The 26,982-nt window shown below is 37.2% G+C and overlaps 1 protein-coding gene across 1 annotated transcript in view; it reads left to right on the top strand.

Annotated features, from left to right (window-relative positions):
* Positions 1–26,982, top strand: part of msraa (methionine sulfoxide reductase Aa) — a 96,923-nt gene that overhangs the window by 60,236 nt on the left and 9,705 nt on the right. Inside the window, exon 5 of the mRNA XM_088909071.1 lies at positions 151–257. Within this exon, the coding sequence (XP_088765197.1) occupies positions 151–257 (107 nt within the window). The remainder of the gene's footprint in view (positions 1–150; positions 258–26,982) is intronic.

Below are 26,982 nucleotides of genomic sequence, written 5' to 3'. Positions count from 1 at the left end.
TGTGTCTTATTTACATACCTAATACCAATATGTGACTGAGATTACTGGATTTATCTGGAGTTTTGATTTGTCCTATTCATTATACATTTTTTTTTCTTACAACCACAAGTGCCGTAATATAATTCAGCACTGAATTCTCGTCTTATATAGGAATGCGGCAGGGCAATGATATAGGAACACAATATCGATCTGCTATCTACACTTCCTCTCAGGAGCAGACAGATGCAGCGATCAGGTCTAAAGAGGAATACCAAAAGGTAATTTTCACTTGTGTTTTTATGTTAACTGTCTATTTCTAAATCTGGAATTATGCATTGCTTTTCCATGTATATGTCCAATGGAAATTCTGACTCTTGCAGACTGAATGGACAAAGCATTGAAACTTGTATCTTCTTGTATCTTGTATCTTCCTGTATGTTTAAATGGTTAAATGCTATTTAAACATACAGGCTGATTGCCTCTGTGATACAAAAGCTCACTTTCTCTCACTTAGCCCAGCCTTCATAGTCCTGGTCTTGGTGGCCCCAGGTGCTGCTGGTTTTGAATCCAAGTTGTTTTACTGACCTCTTAATTGAACCATTTGTCTGATGGACCATTTCAGTGGTATTCTGCCCCTACAAAGGAGAAGCTTTCAACATACTTTTTAATTTTTCCATGTAAAATAAATTCTACAAAATATAAATGGTAAATTATTATTAGTCAAATTAAGAAATCAAGAGCTCAGCAGGAACAAACACCAACCACACACTGGGATCATGGAATCCAAGATTGGAAAGTCTTACCCTATAGCCTGCAATAAAACAGTCACACTTGGCCTTAGCACTTGACCAATATTAAGCACTATTCAGGTTAAACAAATACACTCTCTCGGGGGCATTTACTCTCAATAGACTAAACTTAGCATAAGGCTGTATTTTTTAGTATCCTGGACATGTAAGAGTTACAAGTAATAGGTTTATTCCATGCTGAAAAGAGAAGAAAGAAAAAACAATGTTTCGGCCATGGAGCCTTCTTCAGGTGTGAGCACGGCCAAAATGTTGTGTTTCCTTTCTTCTCTTTGCAGCATGGAATAAACCTATTACTTGTTACTTTGCAGCCTATGCATACTGACGCAGCTACCCACCTGAACTACTTCATGTTAAAGTTAGCCTGATATCTATACCTTCTCAAATATATCAAGATATTTTAAAGATATGGACGTGTGGGATTACCTCAAATGATGTGTAAAATAGTTTAATGCAAATTGTTTACAAACTGCAGGACTATGACTACTGTGGTCATACAGTACTGTAGTAGCTAAAATCATAGACATATAAATGTAAGTTGGTTAAATTAAAGGCTACAGTAAAACACAATCATTAGATTGTTATTGCAGCAAGAATTCACAAATTCCCTTTATGTTTAGTTTCACCTGTTTACTGAAATATTTAGGGTTTTCATTCAGATCTTTAGCTTCAGTGAATATTAGTTTTACATACTGTACCATACAGTATGTAAAACTAAATTGTAGTTTTACATACTTATTGTACCATACAGTATATAATGTATATTTAAATAAGCAGTGCTGAAATAAGTTTAAAAATAATCCTTTACAGTTATAAATCACTTGTGTAAGGGACGACTTCTTATACTAACTAGAATCTATAAATATAATTTTAAGGTCATCAGTCTCAGTGATGTTTTTAGTTACTTTATAAAGAACATTACCCCCAAATTATTCTATTACAAATGTTTGAATACACAGACTACACATGTAACTGTAATGGATTACATTTTAAGAGTAACTCTTCCACCCACAATATATACATACTGTATTTTACAGGTTTATGGTGTTTTGTAAGGGTTTGCAGTCATTGTGAATAAAGGATATAAGTATTAATAAACCTATGCTGTTATTATCATTAATAAAATTAAAAAAAAACAAAATTAAAAGTATATAGGTAAGAGTTACGAATATTGATAGATTAATGGCCTTCACACTCAAGATCAAGCAATTTCAATTTTCAACAAAACAGAAAAAGCAGAGACATATACTCCAATCTTACAGTATTGATTGTGCTGCAGAGTTTTTTCATGGAGCTGCAGGGTTTCTTTTTGATATTTCGTCTGAAATGATTTGCTGCACAATGTAATTATCAGTAAATGGATTTTGATTCTAGATAGCATGTTCCAATGGTTTTCACTAAAAGGTGTACAGTACAAGATTAATCTAGAAACATGAAGGAGAAACTCTTCCAAGGCAGTTTCTGTAAAGATTTCTCAAAGATCTTTGTTTGAAAGTTTGATAGGAATTTGAGTACTTTTTTCAAAAACTGTTAATATGCACTTTACTGTAATATGCCACTATAAAAAGCAAAGCAACATAAAACACAATGAAATTAATGTAAATGAATCAGTGGCTTCATAGTACTGTAGAGGCACTCACCTAGTACATACTTTGTAGAAACCATGACTATATTGGATTAGAGTGTGTGCTATACCATGATACACTTACAATGACAGCTTTGTTGTCTGTTGTGCCACTCTTAAAACACTATATCAGTCCCTCCATCTTCACTGCATTGTCCTTTATGGCAGCAGTCATTGGTCTGTCCAGCTATTCAGACTATTCATTTTCCATCACCGAGCAGTTTCTACCAAATTATTCTGTCATTCTCCTCTGAATGTCGCACAGTTTGACACCCCCAACAAAGACACAACCTGGTCAGTCTTCTCTTCTCTAACACAGCACGTTTGTAGTGACACAACCATCCATCCAGCATGACAACGAGAGAATTGAGAAGTAAGTGGTCAACCAATAGCATGTCAAAGAAATTTTTTCAGTAAATCCTAAAAACAAAATAGGCATGAAAGGTTTCTCAAAGCCTTTCAACTTTACTGCTGTTGTGAATTAATAATCAATTTTACTTGGAGGCCAATGTAGAGACCTAAGTCCTAAGTCCTTTTTTTCTGCCTAATTCTGCTGTTAATGTACAGACTGATGGAAAGTTTATGTAAAAGATTCAGTGTAAGTAAGGCAGTTTCCTTCTTTATGTATGAAATGGCTTACGAAAACTTTGGAGCAGGGTACTTATTCACTGCAAAAAACAAAGGAAGTAAACAGGTTAATAATTGATGCTACACCACAAGCTTGGAAGCAGATGTAAAGTTCCATAATATAGACAAGTAGTAGATAAACATTTTTTCTTCTTGTTCCAGTCAAAGCTCAACGCTAATCATCACATAGTGAGCATGCATCAAATCTGCACCATCTACATAATGCATATGCTTCTCTTTAATTGACAAGGATTGCAGGCAAATGTGGATTCCCTTGGTGAATTGAAATGGAGGTAGCATTTCCTCAGTAGCGCAAACAGGAAACACAGAGTGGTACACATTGAAAGCAGTAAGGTTTTTATGTCTTTGTATATGTGTGGAGGAAATTGAGCCTCAGAATTAGCAGAACCTGTGTTATACCCAGTTGTTCTGTTGGACAGAAAGTCCAGAGGCAGTTAATTGTGGAACAAACAATGCAGTTGACAGTGGCAAGAAAGTCACAGTTTTACATTTTCAAAAATTGGACGATTACAGCATTAAAAGCTAACAGTCATCACCCAGAAGTAAGTTTAAGTATGTGAAAAAGTCTGTTTAAATACGTAAAATAATTGATTGTGTTGTCTTAACTGGATGTATGAAGATTAAATCCTTGTTTAAAAATACAAAATAACTTATTTTCAAGTTTCAATAAAAGAGTTATTTCAAGTCCTTTCAGTGTAAATTATTTCATACTGTAATGTCGTGATGTTTCGTTTATATATAATTTTACATGCACTACTTTAAAGTCATTTACAAAGACTGAAATTCAGTGAAAGCAATCCATGAAATTAATAAAACATAAATTACAAACATTCGTGAAAAAAATGTTTTAGCTCTATGATGATCTTGTATATAAAATAGACTAATGTTTGAGGTTCCTGAATTGTTGATTTGTGTTTTACAATGTGAAAACCATGGATCTGGTCTCAGACCATCTCCACCTCAGCTCAGCGATTTCTCCTACCTCAGAGGCTGAAACCACCCTTTATGCACAACTGGGGTGTACTACCACCTCTTTCCAGCAGAGGCCGCCATGAATACTTTCTCTCTGCATAGACGCATTGCAGACAAACAGGAAGGCTAATGTTTTAGTGAGTAATGTGTCCCGTTTAATTGAATAATCTCGATTTTTAAAAGATTGTAATCACTACAAAGATCAGAGAAAGTGTTGTGATATTACATAATGTGAAATCGACAGGAAAGGAAACAGTTCAGACCTTTTCATGTCTGTGGATCATTTTTATTACTCTTTCACATGATCATTTTTATTTTCCCTTTCACAGAGGGAACCTTGACATATTTGTCCACAAGACCATATACGTGTGTATTTATGTAGTGGAAAGCATTAAAAATGCAACAAACGTTATTGTGTTATAAAGCCAGTAAATACTGTACATATAAAGGCCAGCCCATACTGTAATGCTGCGCAAAACTAACACATGCAACATGCTTCACTCATGTGAAGAGCATTGTTCTTTTGGATCAGCAATATGATGGCTTCTCCGTTGCCGAGACAGCTTGCACAGGCTGCCTTTGATTTTCATTTTTTTGTTCCACTTTTAATAGTCACCGCCATAAATCTAACAGCATCAGACACGGGATCAGACAAGAAAAAGCACCTGTTTTCATCCTGTGGATTAGAAAAGGTCTTTGCAATCATAGTAACCGTGAAGAATACTGAGGCAGCCTTTGTTAGCAAACTGGTTTATTTGAAAAGCACTGCTCTTCAAAAGTCCTTCAGTTTGGCTTTCTTTACAACATCGCAGCAGTCCAGCCAGGAGAATGCACCGCAGAGCTCCTCTAAGGTCAAATCCATCTGCAGTGCTCACATTCCTTCCCGATGACAGAAATAACTGTAAAAGTTTTAAAAATTAATTACCCGGCTTTAGGTCTCTTCTTTCCCAGCCCCAGGCTGGATATAGTCCTGCGGCCTCCAGCTCTGATTTGTTATTATGTGTCCTTGTGAGCCTCTGTATAAAGTGGTGGTGCCATGTCTGTTTGTTAAAGATATACACAGCACCGCAGCAAGTTCCTCTCTGCATTTAACTCCATAAATATGTACTACTGTACATGCACTGTGTTTTGGCTTGTAAGGATTTATTCTTTTAAACAAAGCTAACTGTTCAAAGGTTTTAAACAAAGTTAGAGTTGAAGGGAATTGGATGAAACCGACTGACTCAGATGTTATGAAGCACACAAGTAGATTACCACAAATCTCTTTGTGAATCAGTTCCTTGTGAACTGATTTTTGTTGTCGCTGAGTGGCCTATTTATTTTGTGTCCTATAAACTAGAGTCAAACTTGGGAGAGGACTGCAGGAAACTCTTCTCTGTGAATTATTAGTAGTTTTTTTAGTAGTACATGACTGAGCATGGTAAGGGCAATCTCAGTACTACTGAGAGCTAATGTAGCAATTTTGCACTACATCTGTATTTGCTATAAAAAATCTAAACAGAATTTTTAATCGACCCCGATTAGTATCAGACCAAAAAAGTCTTGTCGAGAGGCTCATGAACTCACCCAGGAACTAGAGAGAAAAGCTAGGTTTATTTTTTTCCTCACAGTACAGTAACCACTGCTGATTCTGTACCTGGCTTAAACGCATTCATCCAGTGATCAATAACTCAGCGGCACCAATTGATCAACTTTCCTGGATACAAAGAGACTCAGTCTTGGTTTTGACATCAGTATGTGCATGTCCACAGGTTTCTTAACATTTTGCCATTTATGTGGTGTGAAGTTGAAATTGCAAGTTGTAAATTGCTCAGAAAAAGAAAAAAACATGTCCTGGTATATACAGTACATTATGCTGTACATGAATAAACAGATGCTTGAAGGAGTCCAAAGCCAAATCTGAATGCACAGGGTTAACAATGCCAATAGTGTTTTCCATCTGTGTTTTTATCGGCTGTGGTGGATGAGAGATTAAATTAGTGAATAGCAATGAAAACACCATATTGTTCATCCATTGTTAAAAATACACATGAATTGCAAAATCAAGTAAAAATACTTTGACAATTTTTGCAGATATCAAGCTTGTAAAAATTCCTGATTGAAATTAGATCTATTACTGCCTTCTTCGTCATTATGTCCAGTCTGGCGTAATGATCATATCTCAGGCCTTAGAGACACTTTTGTGTATGCGATTTGGGACAGCAGTAAATGCAGCTTATCACTGAAAGCTGACTGACAAAGTCTAATAACTTTTATTTATTAAACTCAGGATGAGAAAAGCTTGAAAGCTGCTGTTTGAATTTCATGGAAATATAAGAATACTATATACAATTGCTGTATTTAGCAACCACTTTCACTAAACACAGTAATGGCGAATGCCGTAAATGCTCAGTCATTTACAGCGTGCTGAAGCTGTTACAGGTCTCCCTCTACTGGTAATATATGGCAACATGCTTTTTTGTCCCTTTTCCATTGTCTGTTTTCTCCCCTCCCATCCATTTCTCCCAAGAAGACATCTGCTCAGCACCACTGCAGAGCACTAGGCCCTGTCACCATGGCAACAGGCTAGGCTGTCATCTTCTGATTGGATGAGAGCCTGAATTAAAAGGCTACCAGGGTTGGAGGTCATTTGTAGAGTGCCGCCGTGCTGCCGTTTTAATCAGTTGTTGACCCTTGCTTTAATGAAAAGGATGTCAGAAGGCAAGGGTTAATAAAGGCTGTGGAGGCTGGCAGCTGCGTCCATTATTGAGGAGAAGGGGGGTGTAGGGGGTAGAGAGCAGTCGGTTATAAGTATGGGGAGCCAACAGAAACTGAAAGGTCAATGTCATTACAGCTTTTGTTCCTAGGCTATCTGCTGCTAGCAGAAATTCTAGGCTTCAGTGCTCTGATTTTTTTTAAAAACGTATTATGGTTGAAATATAAAAAGAAACATCACGAGGGTACAAGCAAGAGGCACCACAGGATATGGCTCTGCCAAGCAGCCACTGCAAGTTATAGAGTACACGGAAAGAGCACACCCCTGTACACGAGCTGGCCTCGCACTGGATTTTTAACAATTTTTAAGAGCAGCTTCATTTGTTAAGCTCACGACCTTCTGTGGTTGTTGTCCAGCAGGTCCTTAATGGATTGGTCGTTAAAATGACTAAATATTAAAACACATTTCAGCTGCTGCCTTCATTAGCTATTCCAGGTTACAATGCAATAGTGGCTCTTTGAATTACATAAATGTAAAGCAGTTACTGCCTACTCTGGCAGTAACTGGGCTGCTAGGATAAAATTTGAAATTGAATGACGGGATTAAGGTTTATATTGTCTCTTTTTGCTAATCTGTCAATGGCCCTATGAACATTTAGTAATCATGATATAAAGATTATAAAAAGACTTTTGTGGGTTCGTGAGGCAAAGACTGCTTCGATTTTGCAGACAAGATGATTCTCAATGACAAGGAAAAACCCTAAGAATGCCTCTTAGTGATCCATATAAACTTGAAAATGTTAAGATTGGAATGCGGTGCGGGGAAGTCTTTGAAATAAAAGAGAAATCTCATTGGAAGTATTAAATGACAATACACTGAAAAACAGTCCTTTGCTTTTAAAAGCAGGGTATTTAGTATGTGGGTTTGTGAAACAAGTTTTTATTTCAACCCAAGAATAGCTCCATATTGTTTTTCTGCTAGTTTTTTTTTATTACTGTTGTTAGCTAATGAAATCTCCTCCTGGTTAACTCATTCAGGTTTAAAGATTCAAGTTTGGGTTTAAAGAGACCATTAGCTTTGTAGCGTGTTAGTCCAGATGCCTTTCACTGTATTCTATTTACTGTATTTAAAAACTGAAAACGTACAAGCTGTGGAGTGAACAAGCTTCACACAATGACCTTAACACACATTACTGACCTTTGTGTTGCTTATGTGTTAACATGAATTTGGTTTATTTGATTGTGTCATCACACTTGGACATGGACCAAAAACAATTTCTAAAGTGACTGAACTGCAGCTAATGTGCTTTGAAGACAATATAAGTGAAGTGGTTTTCCCTCTCATTCTGGGATAAACTTTGCTGTATGGTGCTCTGCAGCTTGCAGTGTTTGTGCATCTGAAGTTTTTGTGAATTTATTCATTCTCTTCACATTGGTGTTTTTCTAGTGACATAAAACTGTATTAATATCCCCTAAATAACGTGACATTTTTATCATTTGTAAATATAAACATAATGACCTTTAAAATCAACCCAATCTATATCAACCCCCTGATCTATGTCAAAAAGCACCTTTAAACTGGGTGTTTATTTTTTTTCTGTTTAAATTCAAACCCCAACTTGGGCATGAGAAAGAAAACACTGCCTGAGTCTTGGACTGAGTTGAGCCTCATCTGTGATGGCAAATTTCAACAGACGTACATGTACCACAAGAGGCCACTGTACTCCATTCTTGTGTGAGGAGAGATAACAGCAAACACATCTTCTGTCACAAAAAACGAGCTGCTCTTTTTCTGTCTGGAGTTGGAATAATAGGATGTGAGGTATATCCACTTATATTATTATCTCAATTAAGATGTCTGAGCAGACTGGTTGTGCCCTTGAGGGTTACATATGTGCTGTATACTCAGTACAGATGTCTGACAAAAAAAAAACCATTTGGTTTGGCAAACCAATTAAGTTTATTGCTAATATTTGAAGGATTGAAAATCTTTTGAATTTTGTTCTTTGTAGGCTATATTTTAGTTTAGTCATTCTAGTTTTCCACAATTACAAACTAAGGAATGTCCATGATTTGGGTTTGGAACCCTTTTGAACATTCTTCTAAGTATAGTACTTAGTAATTGTTAGATAGGAAGATAGCTGTTTCATAATTGTGAGACATACTCTTTTAGTTTTTTTTTTTACTTCAGTTCACCACAGTGAGGAAGAAAAGCCTTAATTTCCATATACTGTAAGTCATTTCATAACTAAATTTGTTTTATTTAGAATATTAATTTGTACCGAAAATTGTTTCGTGAAAAAAGGTGCACAGCAGCAAACAGGTATAAAAGAATACTATGACCAACTCAAGTTTAAGTCAATTTTCATATACATATTTCCAACAGAGAATTAAAAGGGCATGTAATTAATTCCACCTGAAGGGCTGGCACAGCTCACAAAGAAATATTTATTCCTACCCTCTGGATTGAACCTACTCCTATTATAACACTTCCTCATGGAGGTTTGTGCTTGTTAAATTACCTTAGATGAAGGTTTTTATTGAATGAATTCCTGAAAATTCACAAGTCTTTTCTTTTCTTAAATTAGCATATCAAAATTAATTTCCCATATTTATATCCACCCACAGTGCCTTCAAAAAGTCAACTGCATCTCACTGACTAGTAACCCTCCCTGAACAATTGCAATTATTGTGTTAATGACCAGAATTCATAATGCATTGAAATGATTTTCACAACATACACACCAATTTAAAGGGGTAAAACTATTTTTTAACACATTTTTTTAACAAAAATTCATGAAAAATAAAACAAGAAGATTTTGTTTACCGAAGTGAAGAAACTGGGGTAGAAGCACCTTTTGCAACAATTATAGTTTTGAGTTAACTTATGTATTTGAGCATCACCTTTTCACATCTAGAATTGGGGATTTTTGCCCATTCTTCCTTGTAGATCTGTACCCCTCTGTCTTGACTAATGTTCTGTTTGCCTTTTTGTATTGCTTTCTCACATTGACTGGAAGATGTAGACATCTAAGTCTTTTTTAATAGCCTTGCTATTTACCATTTTGTATTTATAGCTTGGTTTTACAAGCATGCAGAACCTTTCAATTGTCTACATTTAACATCATCAGCCAGGTGGTTGCTCAGTCTTTATGTAAAACTTATTTGCTGCTTCTACAGTGTTACTAATTGTCAACATTTGGTGTCATCTGCAAACTTGATTATTTTAATTACTGTACCAGAATTGAGATGATAAGTATAAATGAAGAACCGTAGTGGTCCTAGTACAGATCCCTGTGAAAATCCACTAATTACCATCACATCCATCCATTTTCTAACCACTTCTCCCAATTGAGGGTTGCGGGGGAGCTGAAGCCTATCCCAGCAAGCAATGGGCGCAAGACAGTGTCCATTGCAGGGCAGACACACAGAAACTTGCACTGGGGCTAATTTTTACAGAATTTTCGCAGAAGCCAATTAACCTATCAGTATGTTTTTAGACTGTGGGAGGAACCAGGAGAATCTGGAGGAAACCCACATGAACATGGGGAGAACATACGAACTCCACACAAATAGCACTTTAGGATCACCATGCTAACCACTGTGCCACCATGCAGTTTTCTTCTCATCTGAATAAATCCAGTGTTGTCTAAGCTGGTCTTAGCCTTAAACCTTCCACTGTTTTATCTTCCTGCTCTAATTTTATTAATTTTCTATCAAAACTGTTAGTTCAGTGCTTTTTTCTTTGAATAATCCTAGCCCATAGTCTGCAATCTCAAGATCAGTCATGGGCTGATGCTGTTTTTTTTTAAAAGGGTTTGGAAAATGAAATGTATCGAGGCTAAGATGAGTCTGAACAAAATTGCAAATGAAATGAGAACCCCTGCTCAACATATTCCTGAGGTCAATAATGTGCTAATGGTCTCTTGTGGGAGCTTGCCTGTGCCAGCTAACAGAGCACATACAGTACACGTTATTAACAGGTGTAACAGATCTTGTCTTGGGTAATGTGTAACTTAAGGACCTGCTCAGCAAAGCCCAGACTGATTGTTAACCTCTTGCTTGCTTATCTGCAAGTGATCTACATCTTGAACAGTGTATAAGGTTTTGGTTTAAGTACACTGTGGTAGATACCCTTTGACCAGGGGTTGGGAATTAAATGATGACTTTCTCTGACAATTTGACACAATAACCGTCACCTCTATCTCCTGATCTGCTTCTATTTTTCTATTCTTATGTCTTTCTAAGACATTGTAACACCTGCAACTTCACCAGCCTTCAACCCTAATATTGGTGACTGCTGTCTTGTTTTATACAGTTTATATATTGTTTTAGCGATCTCCCTAATTCGTCGTGAGAATGCAGATAGTGCTCTTTCATTCACAGGAGTGATGATCATGTTTCATATGACATCTCCCGGACTGTTGCACTTCATTTGAGATCTTTTCTTGCTGACCGGCTGGTGCCTTCCTGATTCCACTGGGCAGTTCTATCCTGCTTTTTCCATTTCCCTTTCCATTACTTTCTGGCCTGGGCTGATTAAGCCCAGCCGGCCAGTAATTAACCTTTCTGTTTTCACTTCCCTTTTCTCCTGGAGCATCCTAGCCTGCAATCAAGTCGGGTCTCCATGAGTGTTCCGCCACTCTCCGGTCACTTGCACTTGGGTTCTGAGCATCACCACCCTCGTTGTAGTAACTGGCCGTGGCATTACTGCTTTGTCACACAGGCTACGCTGATCAGTTGTCTTCTGTTAAAATTTCACTTGACTCTTTAAAATTACAATTCAAGAGATATGACCTAGAAAAAGAAACAAAAGAAACAAAAGCTTTTTTTTCCGTTTGACTAAGTGGAGGATAATGTTACTAGAAGCTGTTTCTTACTCTATATTTTTTATATTAACATTTTGAATTGATCTAATGGAAGACTATAGTTGATTATCTTGGGTGCTGTGTAAATTAACATACATTACACTGAGTTAAAAAGCAGCAAAATATAATACAATCACAGTACAGCAAAGCACATTTAAGGTGTAATAATGTCATTATTACAAAAATGCAAATATTCACTATGGCAAATTTGTATACAGTGACTACAGTCTGTAAGGTGGAAAATGTTTTTTTAAATCTGTTTACTATGTTTACTCATCATGCCTTTGGGGAAAATTAAGTCCTTTATTTTGAGATAATATGATAAATAACTCTTACCCTGAGATACCTTTTTGGGTAGTTAACAGATTAATGGAACATGAATGCAACATTCCAAGGATGAATGAAAATGTATAGGACAGTGGGCACAAGGGACCATAGTTGCAAACAACGGTCACATTAACTCATAGGACGAACAAAAACCTGCCAATAAGATAAATGATCTGAAAGTCAGGAACTTTGTTTTTATTGTACTCTCATCAAACCAATCTATTTTTTTCTAATCAGCCAGTTTTGTCAATGACTTGATTAGTAAACCACCAAAATTCAGTAACACAAATATTAGTTCTTTTAGTTTAGAGAAAGTTATGACATATTATTCGTAATCACATCTGATACGTAGCACGGGCCTCAGACTATGTATGTTTAAAAACATTTCAAATCAAAAATCATTTCAGTGAAAAGAAAAAGGAGAATCATATTCCTCATTAAAGAAAATTATGTTCACTGAGCATATGAAGTGCCATACATTTGAGACACAGAAAAAGAATAGATGACCTAACAGTTAAACATGACAGCGGTTCAGAAATTTTTTGGAATTGCTCCAGTAGTTCACAGCCCATTCTTTTAATCTTGGGTTTTGCGAGCCACTCAAACAATTTTCTTTGTGTAAATTGAAGCCTGTGTGCATAAAAGCCTTTTATGTTAAGATTCCTTTGTACATTTCATTTATGCACTGCGATAAGCCAGATGTTGCCAGGTCTTTGTTTATATCAGTGACTTACTGTAATCTCTTATTTTTGCAAGCAGCTAACGAATTCTTCTATATTCCATAGTCACAATTCCTCTGATTCATCTTCTTATTTAGTTTTTGTACTTTAAATTATTTTTTATACTTCCTGATGTTTGCTGTAAGCTGTCTTCAATATTGCTTGAATTATTTTCTATTACGCATTTTTATACCCCAAATTATAGCAGCCCTCTTACCAGCATGGCCGTGACCAACTTTCTCTGACACATACAGTACAATCTAGAGCCATTCTGTTGTTTTGACACTGCGCACAGCAGATTTAGGATCCCATGGAAAACTAATATGGTAAAACCACAACATTTCAAGTGTTTGGTAAGCCACAAGGGGATTATTGTATGGAAAATACAATAAATACATCTTATCACAATATCTTATCATATGTTGCATATCTGGATTTTTTCAGTCCTGGTCAGTCCATAGACCAGTTCTGGTCAATGACATAGTAAAGGCTAGAGCAGAGATACTGTACAGTATGTGGGCTGCAGCATTCCACCTGACCTCTGAACTCTGACAATTCACTTTGCTGCTTTAGCCTTTTGGAGTCCTGTTTGTTTTGGTTAGTATGTGTTACGGTATATTAAGTCCGCACCCACTTTGATTTCCCCATTGATGGAAAAAAATGTACATTTTCCCTTATGGCTCAACAGAGTGCAACAAAACTGTTTCTGTTGATGAGGTGCTAGAACTAGCTCAGCTAGGCAAAATCTCTGATGATGGATTTTAAATCAAATGAAAAAGTGTTTTATGTCATTCTCAGCAGAGTGCAACTTGAAAACAAATATTCTGTCATTTCACAACTAATGGTTGTAAAATGTAAGGATTTATTCATTTTTAATAGCCATCCATCCGTCCATTTTGTAACCACTTCTTTCAGTTCAGGGTCACAAACACTGCACGCGTGCTTGCCGTAGACCCTGGATGGGACGCCAGTCTAACACAACACAGACAGACACAAACACAGACATGCACACACTCACACCAGGGCCAGTTCTCCAGATACCAATTAACCTACCAGTATGTTTCTGGACTGTGGGAGGAAACCTTCATGTACACGGGGAGAACATACTGTAGAAACTCCAAGCAGATTGTGAGGCACCAATGCTAACCACTGTGACCTTGTGATTATTTTTTATTATAAACAATAAAATTTTATAGCATACAGTATATAGTGGTATGCTAAATTGTTTAGGTTCATGTCCTTCAATGCTATGAACCTGGGCACATCAAGGCTGAAATTAACCTCTGCTTCTTCCTAACAGACAGTTACAACATATTTGAGAGGAGGCTGGTTTGCATGTTTGGTACTTAATAATTGATCCAAGGATCTCATTTAGCGGTTTCTTGAAAAAAGTCAGGGTATTGGCTCCAAAATCATAGTTGGGTAGCTTGTTCAATACTCCCAGAACCCTTAGGGTAAATAAGTACTCCCTGTTCTCATTTTTATAAGCATTTCCACATTGTTTCCACTTCTGTCATCTGGTTCACATTTCACTGTGCATTCTGAAGAAGTCTGCTGTGTTGCCTTTATCAATACCCATGAGAATTTAAAAAATGTAGATCACTTTCACTTTTACTCTTCTCTGTTCAAGATCTAAATGGTTAATCTCCTTCGGCCTGTTAGTGGAAGACACTTAAAGCCTAGAATATACAGTATGTGGGTTGTTCTTCTCCTAACTAATTCCGAGCACAGCAATGTTTTTGTGACATATTGTAAATGAGATATTTTGAGAGCATTGCACATTTTTAACAGAACACCTCTTGAGTTCAGTTCTGTGATATGCAGTCAATACAGTATATATTAAGCCTCTTTTTATTGCTTCCACAAATTGGTGATAATAAGTAAAGATGTGTCAACACAAGTCCTTTTCGTAAGTAGCCTCTTCAGGCTCAATGTTGACTATTTTGTATCCCCAGTCATGAATTTAATCTACATCATTTTGAATTTCGTTTTCTGCTTCTACAGTTTTTGCTGTCGCCTTCCGATGAACTGCAACCTTGACTAGTTTAGTAACCATATTTTAATCTAGAATAACTATATAATTGATTTATCTTGAGCATTAATATATTCATATGTCAGTACCAAGTGGGTAAATGTTCCCCACTTCTTAGTCCATTACTTCTTAGCCAATGCCAATACCACCCTACAGATCTTCTTTTATGTGTTCACATTCCTTCACAAATTTATACATCATCTATTGTCAGAATGTATCTTATTAATATGGAACAGTAGATGTTACAGAGGTTAAGGGTTGTTATCAGAAAGTTCCCAGTTCCCAGTACTCACTATTATTATTTACTTAGCAGGTATCCTTATCCAGACTTACCAAATATGTAATACTGCATGACATAAATACACAAAACGAATAAATCAAATACAGATGACAAACCGCAGTGAGGAACAGTACATGTTGGAAATACAATGCCTTTGCAACACAGAGCAACCTGAAAACAATGTCTTTCAAGTGGTAAACAAAGTGTAGGTAAGCAAGGAATCACATTAAAAAGGAAAAAATGACATTGGATTGGGTAGGGGTGAAAGTTTACAACGGTGCGAGAGATCACAGGTGCTGTCTAAACAGATTAGTCTTGAGGAGGTGCTGAAGGTGGTCAGGGACTGATTTTAACTGATTTTGATTTTAACGGGTAGTTAATTCCAATACTGCAGAGCCAGTGGTGAGAATGAACAGGCCCTGGAGGTGAGGCAACAGACAGTCTGGCAGAGGACAGGTTAAGAGAGGTTATAGGGAGAGATGTGGGACTGTAGGAAGTGGGGGGGAGAGTGGTTAAGGCAGCAGTAGGAAAGCACAAGTGTTTTGAAATGGATTTGTGCAGCTTTAGCAAGCCAATGAATGGAATCGAAATAATGGCTTGGCACAAGAGAAACAAGGCTGAGAAAAGACCTGGCAAGTGGCATAATTCTAAATGAGCTGGGGAGGCCGATAGTGCTGGCCAGGAGGCCAGCCAGGAGGAGCTGCAATAGTATAGACAGGAGATCCCCAGGGCCTGAACTAGAAATTGTGTAGATAAGTTAGTGAAGAAAGGGCACATCCTGTGGTAACTGCTCAGCAAGGCAGGATGGGAACAGAAGAGAGAGGAGTCGAGAATGATGCCGAGGTTCTTGGCAAAGAAGGTGAGAGAGAGCTTGATGGAGTCGAGGAATGGTGATGAGAGGTCCTCAGAAGGGAAGAAGAGGTCAGACAGTTTCAGTTTGAGATGGTGGGATTGAAGTTAGGAGGATAGAGCTGTCTGCCAGGCCTCAATACAGGAAGAGAGAATGGTTTCAGGCAAGTTATTCTTATGTCTCTCAGAGCCAGTATCTTAACCTGCTTGTGCATAATGTACTCTCTTATTTCTGCAAGTCATATAATATAAAATGAAAAATTATTTATTGTATTGTCTTAATCTTCCTTCCAGATTGCTACTTCTAAAATCTTTCATCTTACAGTCTCCACTTCATAGTTATTTGTATAAATGTTTTTTTTTAAATAGAACAATGTATAGCAGTTTTGTTTTTTATTAAAGGCTACCTTGGAACACAATGTAACGTCTATGATAGCAGCTGTCTCTGTCTTCATTACTGTGTTGCAGCTTGTGAAAGTACATCCGTTTTATTAGGATAGACCTGTAAAGATTCATATTGGCAACATTATGCTTTTCTTTATGCTTTAAAAATTAAAAGCATGTTTTTAAAATTAATGTGAAAACTAAATGGAGGCATCATAGAATCTGCAGAGAAAATGATCTAGTTGATTTTCATGTCCTGATTTTCCCTTTTGCTCAAATTCTCACAAGTCACAGGACTGTACCTGTGATCCTGAGCCAGAAAAAAATAAAATAGGTCAGTTTGGTGTGGTTATGTGGGCTGGGTAACAATGAATTGTTATATTACTTCTTGTGGTCCCGGTAGGGCTAGGAGGTTGAGAAAATGAGTGCAGGGCTGCTGCCGACTTGGGGACACTTTTGCTTTTGCCAGGCCAGTGTACAGCTGGGATGTCAGTGGATGGGATTGAGGGTCCATTTCTGCCCACATATGTCGCATCTTCAGAAAGAGAAGAATAATTTATGGTGAAGCCCCTGTCATGGAAAACCAAAGATACAGCTGTGATCGTTCCTCACCTGACAATTTGGAGGGTCTTGCGCTGAACTACTGACTGACTGGAGGGTACTGCTCCACTAATTAGCTTATCTGTGTGTCCACTCTCTGACTGCTCTCGTTATTTCCTGACCAGCTTGTCTAGGCCTGGCACCCCCTCCCCCTCCCCCTTCAGTGCCTCAGCAGCATCTGTGGCCGTTCTAAATGGAGCAGTGTTACATGCTGCTCCCCGACATCCTAATGTACCCTACCAGTTGGTTTAACAAACACTGTGCTGCCAACCATCTGCCAGCCAAATCTGTGTTCAGATTGCTTTAGTAACAAACTCAACTTTCTTTCCCTCTTTCTTCTCCCCTCTCGCTCTCCCTCCTGTACTGCATATTAAAGGGTTGGTATAATGGAACAGGTGAAGTCAGAAATGAAACTTCATCACAGAGATGGTAATAGAAATCATTTTCTTTGGTGCATGGGAAGAAATACACCATAAAACAGCACAAAATTACTATCGCATTGACTGCAAATGACTACTAAACTCTTTAAGTCTTTAATTTCCAACTGTTCCTAGCTATCTAAGAAGTTACCTTGCATACTGTAGTTTCATTATCAAACATTGAGTTATTTTCTCAATACTAGATTCTGACAGATGCTAGATTCTAAACAGAAGCATTTTCCACAATCAACCTACAAAATCTTTGTGATATTCCCTTCAAACGTGAAGATATTGTACTAATTGCTAAGTGCCGGTGGTAGAATTTATCAGTCTGATGCTCTTTAGAAAGGATGAATGGCTGCATACAGAAAAACCTATTCTAAGTTTGTTAAAATATAAGAGTGTTGTTTATTTGTGATACAATACTGAAGCTGTAAACAAGTTTACTGAAACTTTTTTACAGATAATTTTACCAGCATTATGTAAAGAGCTGTTTCTCGTGGAGCCTTCTGAAGATCTGCTGGTACATTATTCCAGTCATGCACTATCCTGCAAAAAAACAAGCATAGAAGCCAATAGCTGTCCTCGCCTTAGGCAGAGTAAACACAGTATGTTGTGAGTATACGTCTATATAAATCTTTTTTGTTTCTTGACAGAACTCTCAGGAAACATTGCCAGTTGTCTCTTTGTTTTCAAAGCTAACTGCCTGTGCACTTCATACATCCCAGTGTTGTGTACTGTAAATATTGTATGCTGCAGAGGAATTGAAGACTCAGCTGAAGGGACTTCCATATGAATACCGGTTAAATTCTTAAAATCTGGGGGTTTTAAAACACATTTTTTATTTCCTTTGTGGGGTATGAAAAATGATACTTGGCTTCTGTGTAAGTTTACATTATTCTCATCCCACAAGATATTTTCAAAGGTTGTTTTGATACTGAGGGTGCAAGAAGAAGATTATTTGAGAATTGTATAAAAAGTACATTTTTATTTTTAGTAGTTTACCTTTTATTTGGGTCTGTTAATTTCCACTGCTTAACAAAATGTTACTGCAGTTTGATGGAAGTTTTCTTAGGCTAAGGAAATAGTAGCACATTAAAACTGACCCAGTTGCTACTGGCCTACTATGGCACAATCTTCCTTTTAACTTTTTATGCAAACTTTATTCCAGTACCCGTACCACACTAGAGTCACTCCAACAACAAAGATGCAGCAAAGGTTTTCAAGTATTTTCTTTCTTCATAAAATTATCACTCTGTGGTTTGAAGTTAATAATCAGTTAAAAATTGTAATGCGCCACTTTTAAAATCCTAATTTGTACCTGTGTCCTTTCATACTGGCAACTTTTATAACACCATTCTTGTACTGTATATTGCAATTTTTTCTTTACTGTGTTGCCTCTACTTTATTGCATTGATTTTAATGTACTGTATTAGTTTGTATTGATTTTGCACCAATGTGAAGTTTCCCTCTTTATTAAACCTTTTTATTTTAACCAGTCCTGCTTATTGTATATTCCAGTGCCTATGCAAGACCTGGTGATGTGGTTGTAGGTCTGTACTCTGACCTTCATCTTCTCACGTGTACTCTCAATGAATCAGTCTGAAAGCACAAAAAAGAGCAACAAAAAAGAATGAAGAAACATAAAACAAAATTAGACCATTTCTGTGTATGAGCCCAGATACCTTTTGTTTGTTTGCTATTCTTTAGTTATAAGCTTAGACAGCAACTGTCAATTAAATTCTCTTCTCACTCTCCTGTTATTAAATTAAGCTTTCTCCTGCTTAACTCCACAAACCTCTTGTGACATTTCTTTTGGATCCTGATGGTCTGGACTTCATAATTCCAATTAATCTACTTTTCTTTAGGCTCCTATTAAGTCAGTCCATCTCTGAATTTCACTTGAGTAACCTCTGTCCTGTTAGTCATATACTGTTGCTTTTGCTTGAGTGAATATGCCTTTGAATGTCTATTCTGAAAGAAAATGCACACGAAGAAGCACCTACTGTATATTACTGGCAATCTTATAGCTTCAACTTGGTACTTTATTGAAGGTCTCATGTGATTGTCTGTTAGGCCATCCACACCTCTAACCACCATGATCTGTCCAGACAGTAGGAAAATAAAAGATGGAAACATTTGGCATTTTAGCTGCTGTATGGAACAGTCGTTTTAATTCTTTCAAGTTGTTCATCCTCCCTGTTAGAAATGCAGTGGATTGTTTAATGCCAGTTTTTGACCACGGTTTACTGTTATATTGTTCCCAGACCTTCCCATTTTCATTTTATTTTTATAGTCCCCACAGGAGACCTGAACAAATGGTATGTAACAGATTTCTGGCACTAGTATCTGCATTCCCTAAACATCATTATGGTCACAGGCACATTTCTGCCAGAGAATGAGCAACACTATTCTGATCTCCAACTTCACTTCAAATGTATATGTATGAGGCTGGTTAAAAAACTTCTGAGCCTGGTATAGAAAGGAGCACTGAAGACCGCTCAATTTCAGTGTCCATGCTGAAAATATCAGATATATTTACCATTTGCGTATCCTGTTCAGGAGGTAGACTGTAGTTGTTTTGCACTCTTTTCTTAATAAAGAACCCTCAAGCATTTATTATATACTACACCAATTAGAAATTTCAAACTCTCTATGTGGCACAGCTCACAGGATTGAACCCTCTCCCTGCACAAGTAGAATGAGCAAGAGTAGACAGGCTCCTCTGACACCCACTGATTGAACCATGTTACTTCTGACATGCTACAGGGTCCATAGTAATGTCTGTAAAGTTCTGCACTGATCTGAGGAGTAGAACGAGCCTCACAGAATTCACAGCATGTCTTCAGGCACCTGGGAAGTCACAAAAGCCTCCGTTTTTCCAGGAACTTTGAAAGTCCTGGCTGAATAATCCCAGCCTATGGTGCTGAGGCAATCATGTGTCACCCAGTCAGCCAGGCTACAGCCTGACATGGCATCTGGATCATAGAGCCTAACCTGAGTTTAATATGAGTTCTTTTTCTGATTGATCTAGTCAGGAGTCTGATAAATCAGTACAGTACTGTCATCATACAGTACTGTATGCTTGAATATGCATTGCTATCTTAGATTTATTGCCATATTCTTCTTTTATGCTCAATGATTTTGCTTCTTCATAGTGTAACCCATTTCTGAGATTTTCTGTTACTAAGATTTTGCCTAGTTTGTTTTAAGTAAACAATTAATCCTGATATTTCAGTATTTTGTGGTACTGAAATGTAGCCCTTTTCTAGAGGAAAGAAATAATGTTAAGAACAAGAAACATTACCTTTTGTTGCGGTGATCATGTTTTTGAAGAATTTGATCAGTGTGAATTATAATTGATAAATCATAACCATGGTTACTTTTCAGCTCTTTTTATAGCAGTCAAACTTAAATGTACTGGTGAGGTCTTTGAATGCATTGTTGATATTCACAACACACACATACTGTATATTGTAGCTCCTGCTTGTGTGTGAGCTACAGTATATAAGACTTTCGCACAACAGTGTATCTACACTATAAGCTTGTTTTTAAAATGTGGAATCAACACTTCTAACATACCCACCCAATATGAAATTGAATTGTTTTTAGACATGGATCTCTTGCAACATTTCGTACTGTAGATCCATGTGATATCAATCACATGAGCAAGTTGCAGGAGTTGATGTTATGTCAAGATCTGAGAGACCCCTGGCTGACTAATGCCAATTCTACATCAGTGGAGCTCAGACAATTGTGTGTCACTGCTTCTGGAATCCCACAGTTGATAATAACACATCTCTTTATTTCCTCTTACTGTCTATTATTGTTAAATAAGGAATTAGTTTCTTAAGCGCACTTAAAACATTTTCTTCAAAGGAGTAAAGTTATTGTCCTAGCTAAATCTCACTCTTGGCTTGAACAGTCTGGCCTTCCTGCAGCTCTTTCCTTTAGGAAACAGGTGAATTAATGTTTAGCTTTTCCACTCAAGCTACAATTCAGTGGGGCTGTTGGTGCAAAATGGTTACCATGCATCACCCAGGAGAGTGTGTTATATTTTAATGGTGACAGGTGGCACTGTTATGTAGGAGAACGGAGACATTCGAAAGGGACATTAAGTCAGGTTCCTGACTACTGGGTTGTTAAAGTTCACATGGTAGTGGTCATGAAAGGGTGTTAACTCATTTCCTGGCTAAATTCCTCTTTGATCATACACAGTCTGGGTTTCCCTATAGTTCCCCCTTAACTCAACTGATGAAGTAATGTTTCGCTTTCCTACCTGAACTACTGGGTATTTGGCTGCCTTGCATCTCCCAGGTGGGTCCACTTCAAAGGTGAAGTCCCCCCCTGCGTGTAAACGACTGGAATGAAAAAGATCTATAGAAATACAATTCTTTTTTTTTCCAGAGGGTTACATAGTATGTTCATTGAAAGGGATGAGAGCAGGTTACCAAACAAAAATGCTGTATGGTCCCTGAGGTAGAGAGTTCAAAAAGAGATAAGTGGAAGTGTTTGTCTATTTAATCCCCAAATGTTTTGTTGCAGCAAAATGCATAAAGGTCTGGCAGCATACTGTAGATTGTGGAAGAAAAAAATCACATCTTTCTTTTCCTACAATATATAATTTGGTGAGTTTAAATTATATGAACACTAATACAGTATGTGCAAAACTATAAAGGTTTAAACACAGAGAGTTAAAAAATATTTAATATTGTTTTTCCATAAAAGCCTGTGATGGAAATAAGAATTTGCACAACTGAATAGAGGAATTTCAAAACTGTAGTTAGGCAGTAACAGACTAGCCATGTGATTTTTCTTTACAGCAAAGTCTGTATATTTGGGAGCTCAGAGTTGTACCGATGTTTTTGTTTTAATGCCTTCACTGAACTGAATTATTCATCGAACCATGCATTGTCTAACCAGTTCTTCCAATTCAGAGTCACAGGGGAGCCAGTACCTATCCTGGCAAGCAACAGGCACAAGCTAGGATACACCCTGGGTGGGAAGCCAGTCCATCACAGACAGATACATGTACACACTCACATCAGGGCCAGTTTTCTCAGAAGCCAATTAACCTGCCATGTTAGTCTTCGGACTATGGGAGGAGCACCGAGATGAAACTCATACATACACTGGGAGAACATACAGCCTCCACGCAGATCTTGTCATCCTTAGATCTCCTATCATACTGCCAGTTGTGCAGCAGATTGAGTAGAGTAGACTGAGACTGAGCAGTTTCAATATGATGTAGAAAATCTTGCAAACATTCACAAAGCAGAAATGTCTTACTTTTACAGTTTGTTGTTAATAGAGGTTATGCAGGGGGGACAGCATGTATCTTGATCAGTACACCATGTGTCTTCCAGATGATGGTCATTTTACCAATTTAGACTGCAGCACTCAATCAGTAAAAGGATTAAAAATGTTTCCTTATGCTTACTCACAAATTCTGAATGTACAGTAATGAAACTGCCTAATTAGTATGTATAATTATTGATTGAGTGCAATTGAATGTTTTTGAGACTGTTCCCAAATAAATTCTCTAAACAAAAAAAAAGCACAAAAACAATAATTGATGACTGGGTTGTTTAAAATAGAATTATGGATAGACAGCTGTTTAGTTGGGTGAGTTACTTTACTAACCTCTGCTATACCAACAGAAAGGAAAAAGGATTTTTACAACTGTGTAAATTATTAGAACTTTAAGAACGATTTGTTATGTCTGTGGAAATTTTGACATCAATTTGCTGTTGCTGTGTGCTAAATTGTGGAGAAGTACAATGCAAATTAACTCAGTCTTTCAGTCAGAAAGACAACTGAAAGAAGCCTTCTGATGCTTTTTTGTTCAAACTCACAGGCTATTCATGGTTCCTCTTGTCCGCCTTCATTCCATCGTCAATTGTATGCTCTGTATTTCTTCATATGCAATTAATCCTTTTGGAAAACACATTCATTTTATCAAAATTATGGTAGATTTAATATGGCTATCTTTCTCTATGGATCAGCAAGTTAATTAGCTCTGTTGCACCAAATAACCTCCATTATTTTCTTTTGATTTCACACTCCATTCTGTTTGCATTGGTTATCTAGTTTGATTACTTTTTAAAATAAATAGTGTTGTGTGTCCTGGTTTCTAAAAGAAATGCCAAATGTAATTACAGTGTCTTATTAATAGATTTATTTTTGCTGCCCTTTAAAAAGAAGGAAGGTTTTTGTCTATTTATAAACATCTTGATATGTTATAGAAATAATCTTGTATAATTCCTTATAGTTATAGAAATATAGAATTTTCTGGCCCTCTTATCATTCTAAATTGTTCTCATGAGTGCTTGGATCAAGTGATAACTATTCCCTTGATTCAAAATCCAGAACATGTTCTGGTCATTCTGTTCTTTCATATCTTTTGTTTTCAGTGACAGTGATGTAGCCTGGACAGTAATCCATATGGTGCTAGTTTATCCTGGTATCAAATTCCATCACCATTCAAAGCTAAAATAAGATGAGCTCCATAAATGCTTTGAACAAAGGACTTTTCCTTTGACTTTTCAAGGACTTTCCTTAGACTCAAAAGCCTGATCTAAAGATAAACCTATCATTCCAGTTTTTCAATACTTGCAATTACATTTTAGTTGGGACATAACTGGAGATTTATTGTCATTATGTTTCAAACTCACTCTACCACTTTTTTTTAACTGGAGAAAAATTAACCTTAAAATTGTCGGAAGGCAATTTAAATAAGATTACTTTGAGTCAGTTCTTGAAAAATCAAGACGTTCTTCACAGATAATTTGATGGTGTGTTTCCAAATAGAGCCTCCCGTCTTTATGCCATTCATTCAATTGAATATTTTGTTGAATGGATTAATGAAGACCAAATTGTGGGCATGGGGCAAGTGTATGAAAAGAAATTGAGTGGATTTTTCTGTATTCCTCCTTAGGCAGAAAAGAAATACCTTCCAGTTCTGAGTGCAGGGCCAGTAAAGCTATTTCTCTGTTCTTCTGCATCAAGCCTTTTTTTTCCTGCTACCTCTTTAACATTCTGTTCTGTTTGCACATGCCTGAAATCACTGCAGTAGAAAGTCATTTAAGGCTGCTTATCGCTGCTTTTCACGTTTCCCAGTTAACCAGGGCACGCAGGTATTTGCATTCCAAATGAGTCCACCGTCTGACATGCAAATTAATTAGTCTAAATTATGCATTTAACAGTGCGGGAATGCTGCAGAGGACTAGTTTAGCAAATGGTGGAGTGTCTTGAATCTAATGGGTGTTTGCAGGCCTGTGTTTCTTTTTGTTAACCCACTAAGCACACTGTAGAAATGGGGTCAGCATAAATACTTTAATCTTGTCCTCACGACATCACTCTTAGCAAATGATGAATACTTTGATTTAGAGGCACAAGGTGGACTACCTGCTCCTACCTAGATGGAAGAACAGTTAAAAACAAAAGAATAGTGGTGGAAATACACTGCTCTCCACCATAATAACATCGGACCCATATGCAGTATATGTATATTTTGGTTATATAAATCTTGGTGTTAGTCTGACCTTTTTAAAACACACCAAAGCAAAGCATCCATATATTATTCATTAATGAGGTTTAATATGTAGACTTGCATCATTTTGTTTTCTTTCTTCTTGAGTCAGAGTTGTGTGCAGCTGTACTGAGATACAGAGAACCTTTTTTCAGCAAGCAGAACAAACCCTGAAAGGGCTACCTATTTGATTTTGATTCCTTCCACAAATGGCCAAAAAATGCTTTAATCTTCCACAGATTGTTTGGCTGGGCACTCAACAAATTGATGGCAGTTAACAAAAAGGCAATTTTGTCAATTGGCTATTTTCCTTAAAATATCACGCCGTCAGTAAGCTGTCTGCAGGCTGTTACATGTTTATGCAATACGCGTCATGTTAGATTAGCAAGCAGCTTCCATGTGGAAACTGTACAACAATCGTCAGTGCTCGACATTTCAAGAAAATATTGCATTGTTTATAACTTGGAACAGTGGGGTATAGACATTTAGTAGAAAACAAACATTTTTTACCAGCATGATTTTCCTGGACTCTTACAGAATGTGCATTTGATCTGAATCTTGTACTGTGTTATAGTCATGTGTTTTGCTAGGCTTGAAGTTTTAAAGCCATATAACTGATATAGACTCTTCCATGAGATGAAGTCTTATTTTAGTCTGGATCAGTTTTGTTTCTCTGTCTGAACACATGATGCTGGGTGTGATGCAGGTGGTTTTTACACAAGCTTTTCAACTTTGATTGTCAAATAATGTTTTGTGCCTCTGCTTGGCAGAGAGAACTGTACTACTTCTCCAGAAGATACAATAAAAACTGTAGTTAAGACAGGGACCCTACTCAAATCAATCAGAAGTCATAATAGAATATGCATGCAAGCACTGCCTTACCCAAACAAAAAACTTATACTAGAGGTAGTGGATATATTTTAGAAGAGATATGCTTTATATATACAAATACATATTTTTTTAGTAAACCACAGAAATCTAACATATTGTATTAAAAAGCATTGAGCTGTTCCCTGTTCTCACCGTTTTAGGTGGAGGACAGCTAAAAAAGATTCTCTCTTCAGTTCACTGAAATGAGCTGAAGCTCATTACTTCATACATAGCCTCTCAGGGTACCTGTGTGGTACCTACAGTATGTGGTATCTGTTGCAGTAACAATGACAACCATCAACACAGGCCCCCTTATGTCCCTTTCATACACCTTGGGCATAACAGGTAATTCTCTTGACCTTGTCTTTGCCTTTCATTATGTAGTGTGTGTGGCTCTGGATTCAACCTCAGTTTTTTGACAAATATTTACATCTGATTCATAGAGTACATTCTAAATGAACCATGTACATAAATATGGGGGTTTTAATACTCATGAAAAATGCAGGCGAGCAATACCACCATAACAAGCTCAATATATAGTGTGAGTATTGTCTCTATCCAGGCCTTCCCCTTACTGCTCTTAACATTGCCAATTTTTATAATTGCCTTTGATCTTTTCTTGAGCCTAGCTTTGGTGCCTCCTTTTGTCCCATATATAGCTAAGTTGCTGTAACCTAGGGAACAGAATAATATGCTGCATTTGATCAAACTCTCTTTTTACCTCAGATGTTTTCTGCATAGTTGCTATAGCACCAGGTGCACAAGATTCCTGATTCAGTGACCTGGTTTAACACATTAAAGCAGTGCAAAGGGCTGCTACCTGAGTCCTGACCTGAATTTAGTGCGTTCAAGCCTTAACAACTTGACTCAGTAGGTCTCACTCTCATGCCACCAGTGCATCCACATCCTGAGAGAAGCAGGGAGGAGAAGGAGGCTACCCTAGTCTATCTCACCTGCAGAATGTTTGAGGTACGCTTTGCCTTAAGCACTAAACAATAAGTGGCACATAGCAATAGATCAGGAAAGTCAAGTCACATAAGTAATCTACAATTCAGTTTGGTTCAGTCATTTGATTTCAGAACCCAGCCTGTCCTTTTGGCAACGTTGTTTTCACTTTTTTCTTTAATGTGTTTAATTTCGAAATTTACATTTTTCAGTTTATAACTGAAACGGTTCCCATTTCCAGTTTATAAGTGAAAAAAGTCATATACCTTAGAGTTTTTCTCCACTCTTTGACCGTAGCGTTATGTGTAGTATTAGCCTGTAGTGCAAGACTGGTCTCCTTGGTGACCACATCCTGTAAAAGCAGTGTCTAGCTGACACAATGTGAAAGTTACAAATAGCACATCTTAGTGTAGCAGCAGCAAGTGCCCGGTTTCA

This window comes from Atractosteus spatula, chromosome 2 (genome assembly GCF_055471065.1).
Source record: "Atractosteus spatula isolate fAtrSpa1 chromosome 2, fAtrSpa1.hap1, whole genome shotgun sequence".
Classification (NCBI taxonomy): domain Eukaryota; kingdom Metazoa; phylum Chordata; class Actinopteri; order Semionotiformes; family Lepisosteidae; genus Atractosteus; species Atractosteus spatula.
Note: the sequence above shows the minus strand (reverse complement) of the source record. Positions and strands in the feature narration are given on the sequence as shown.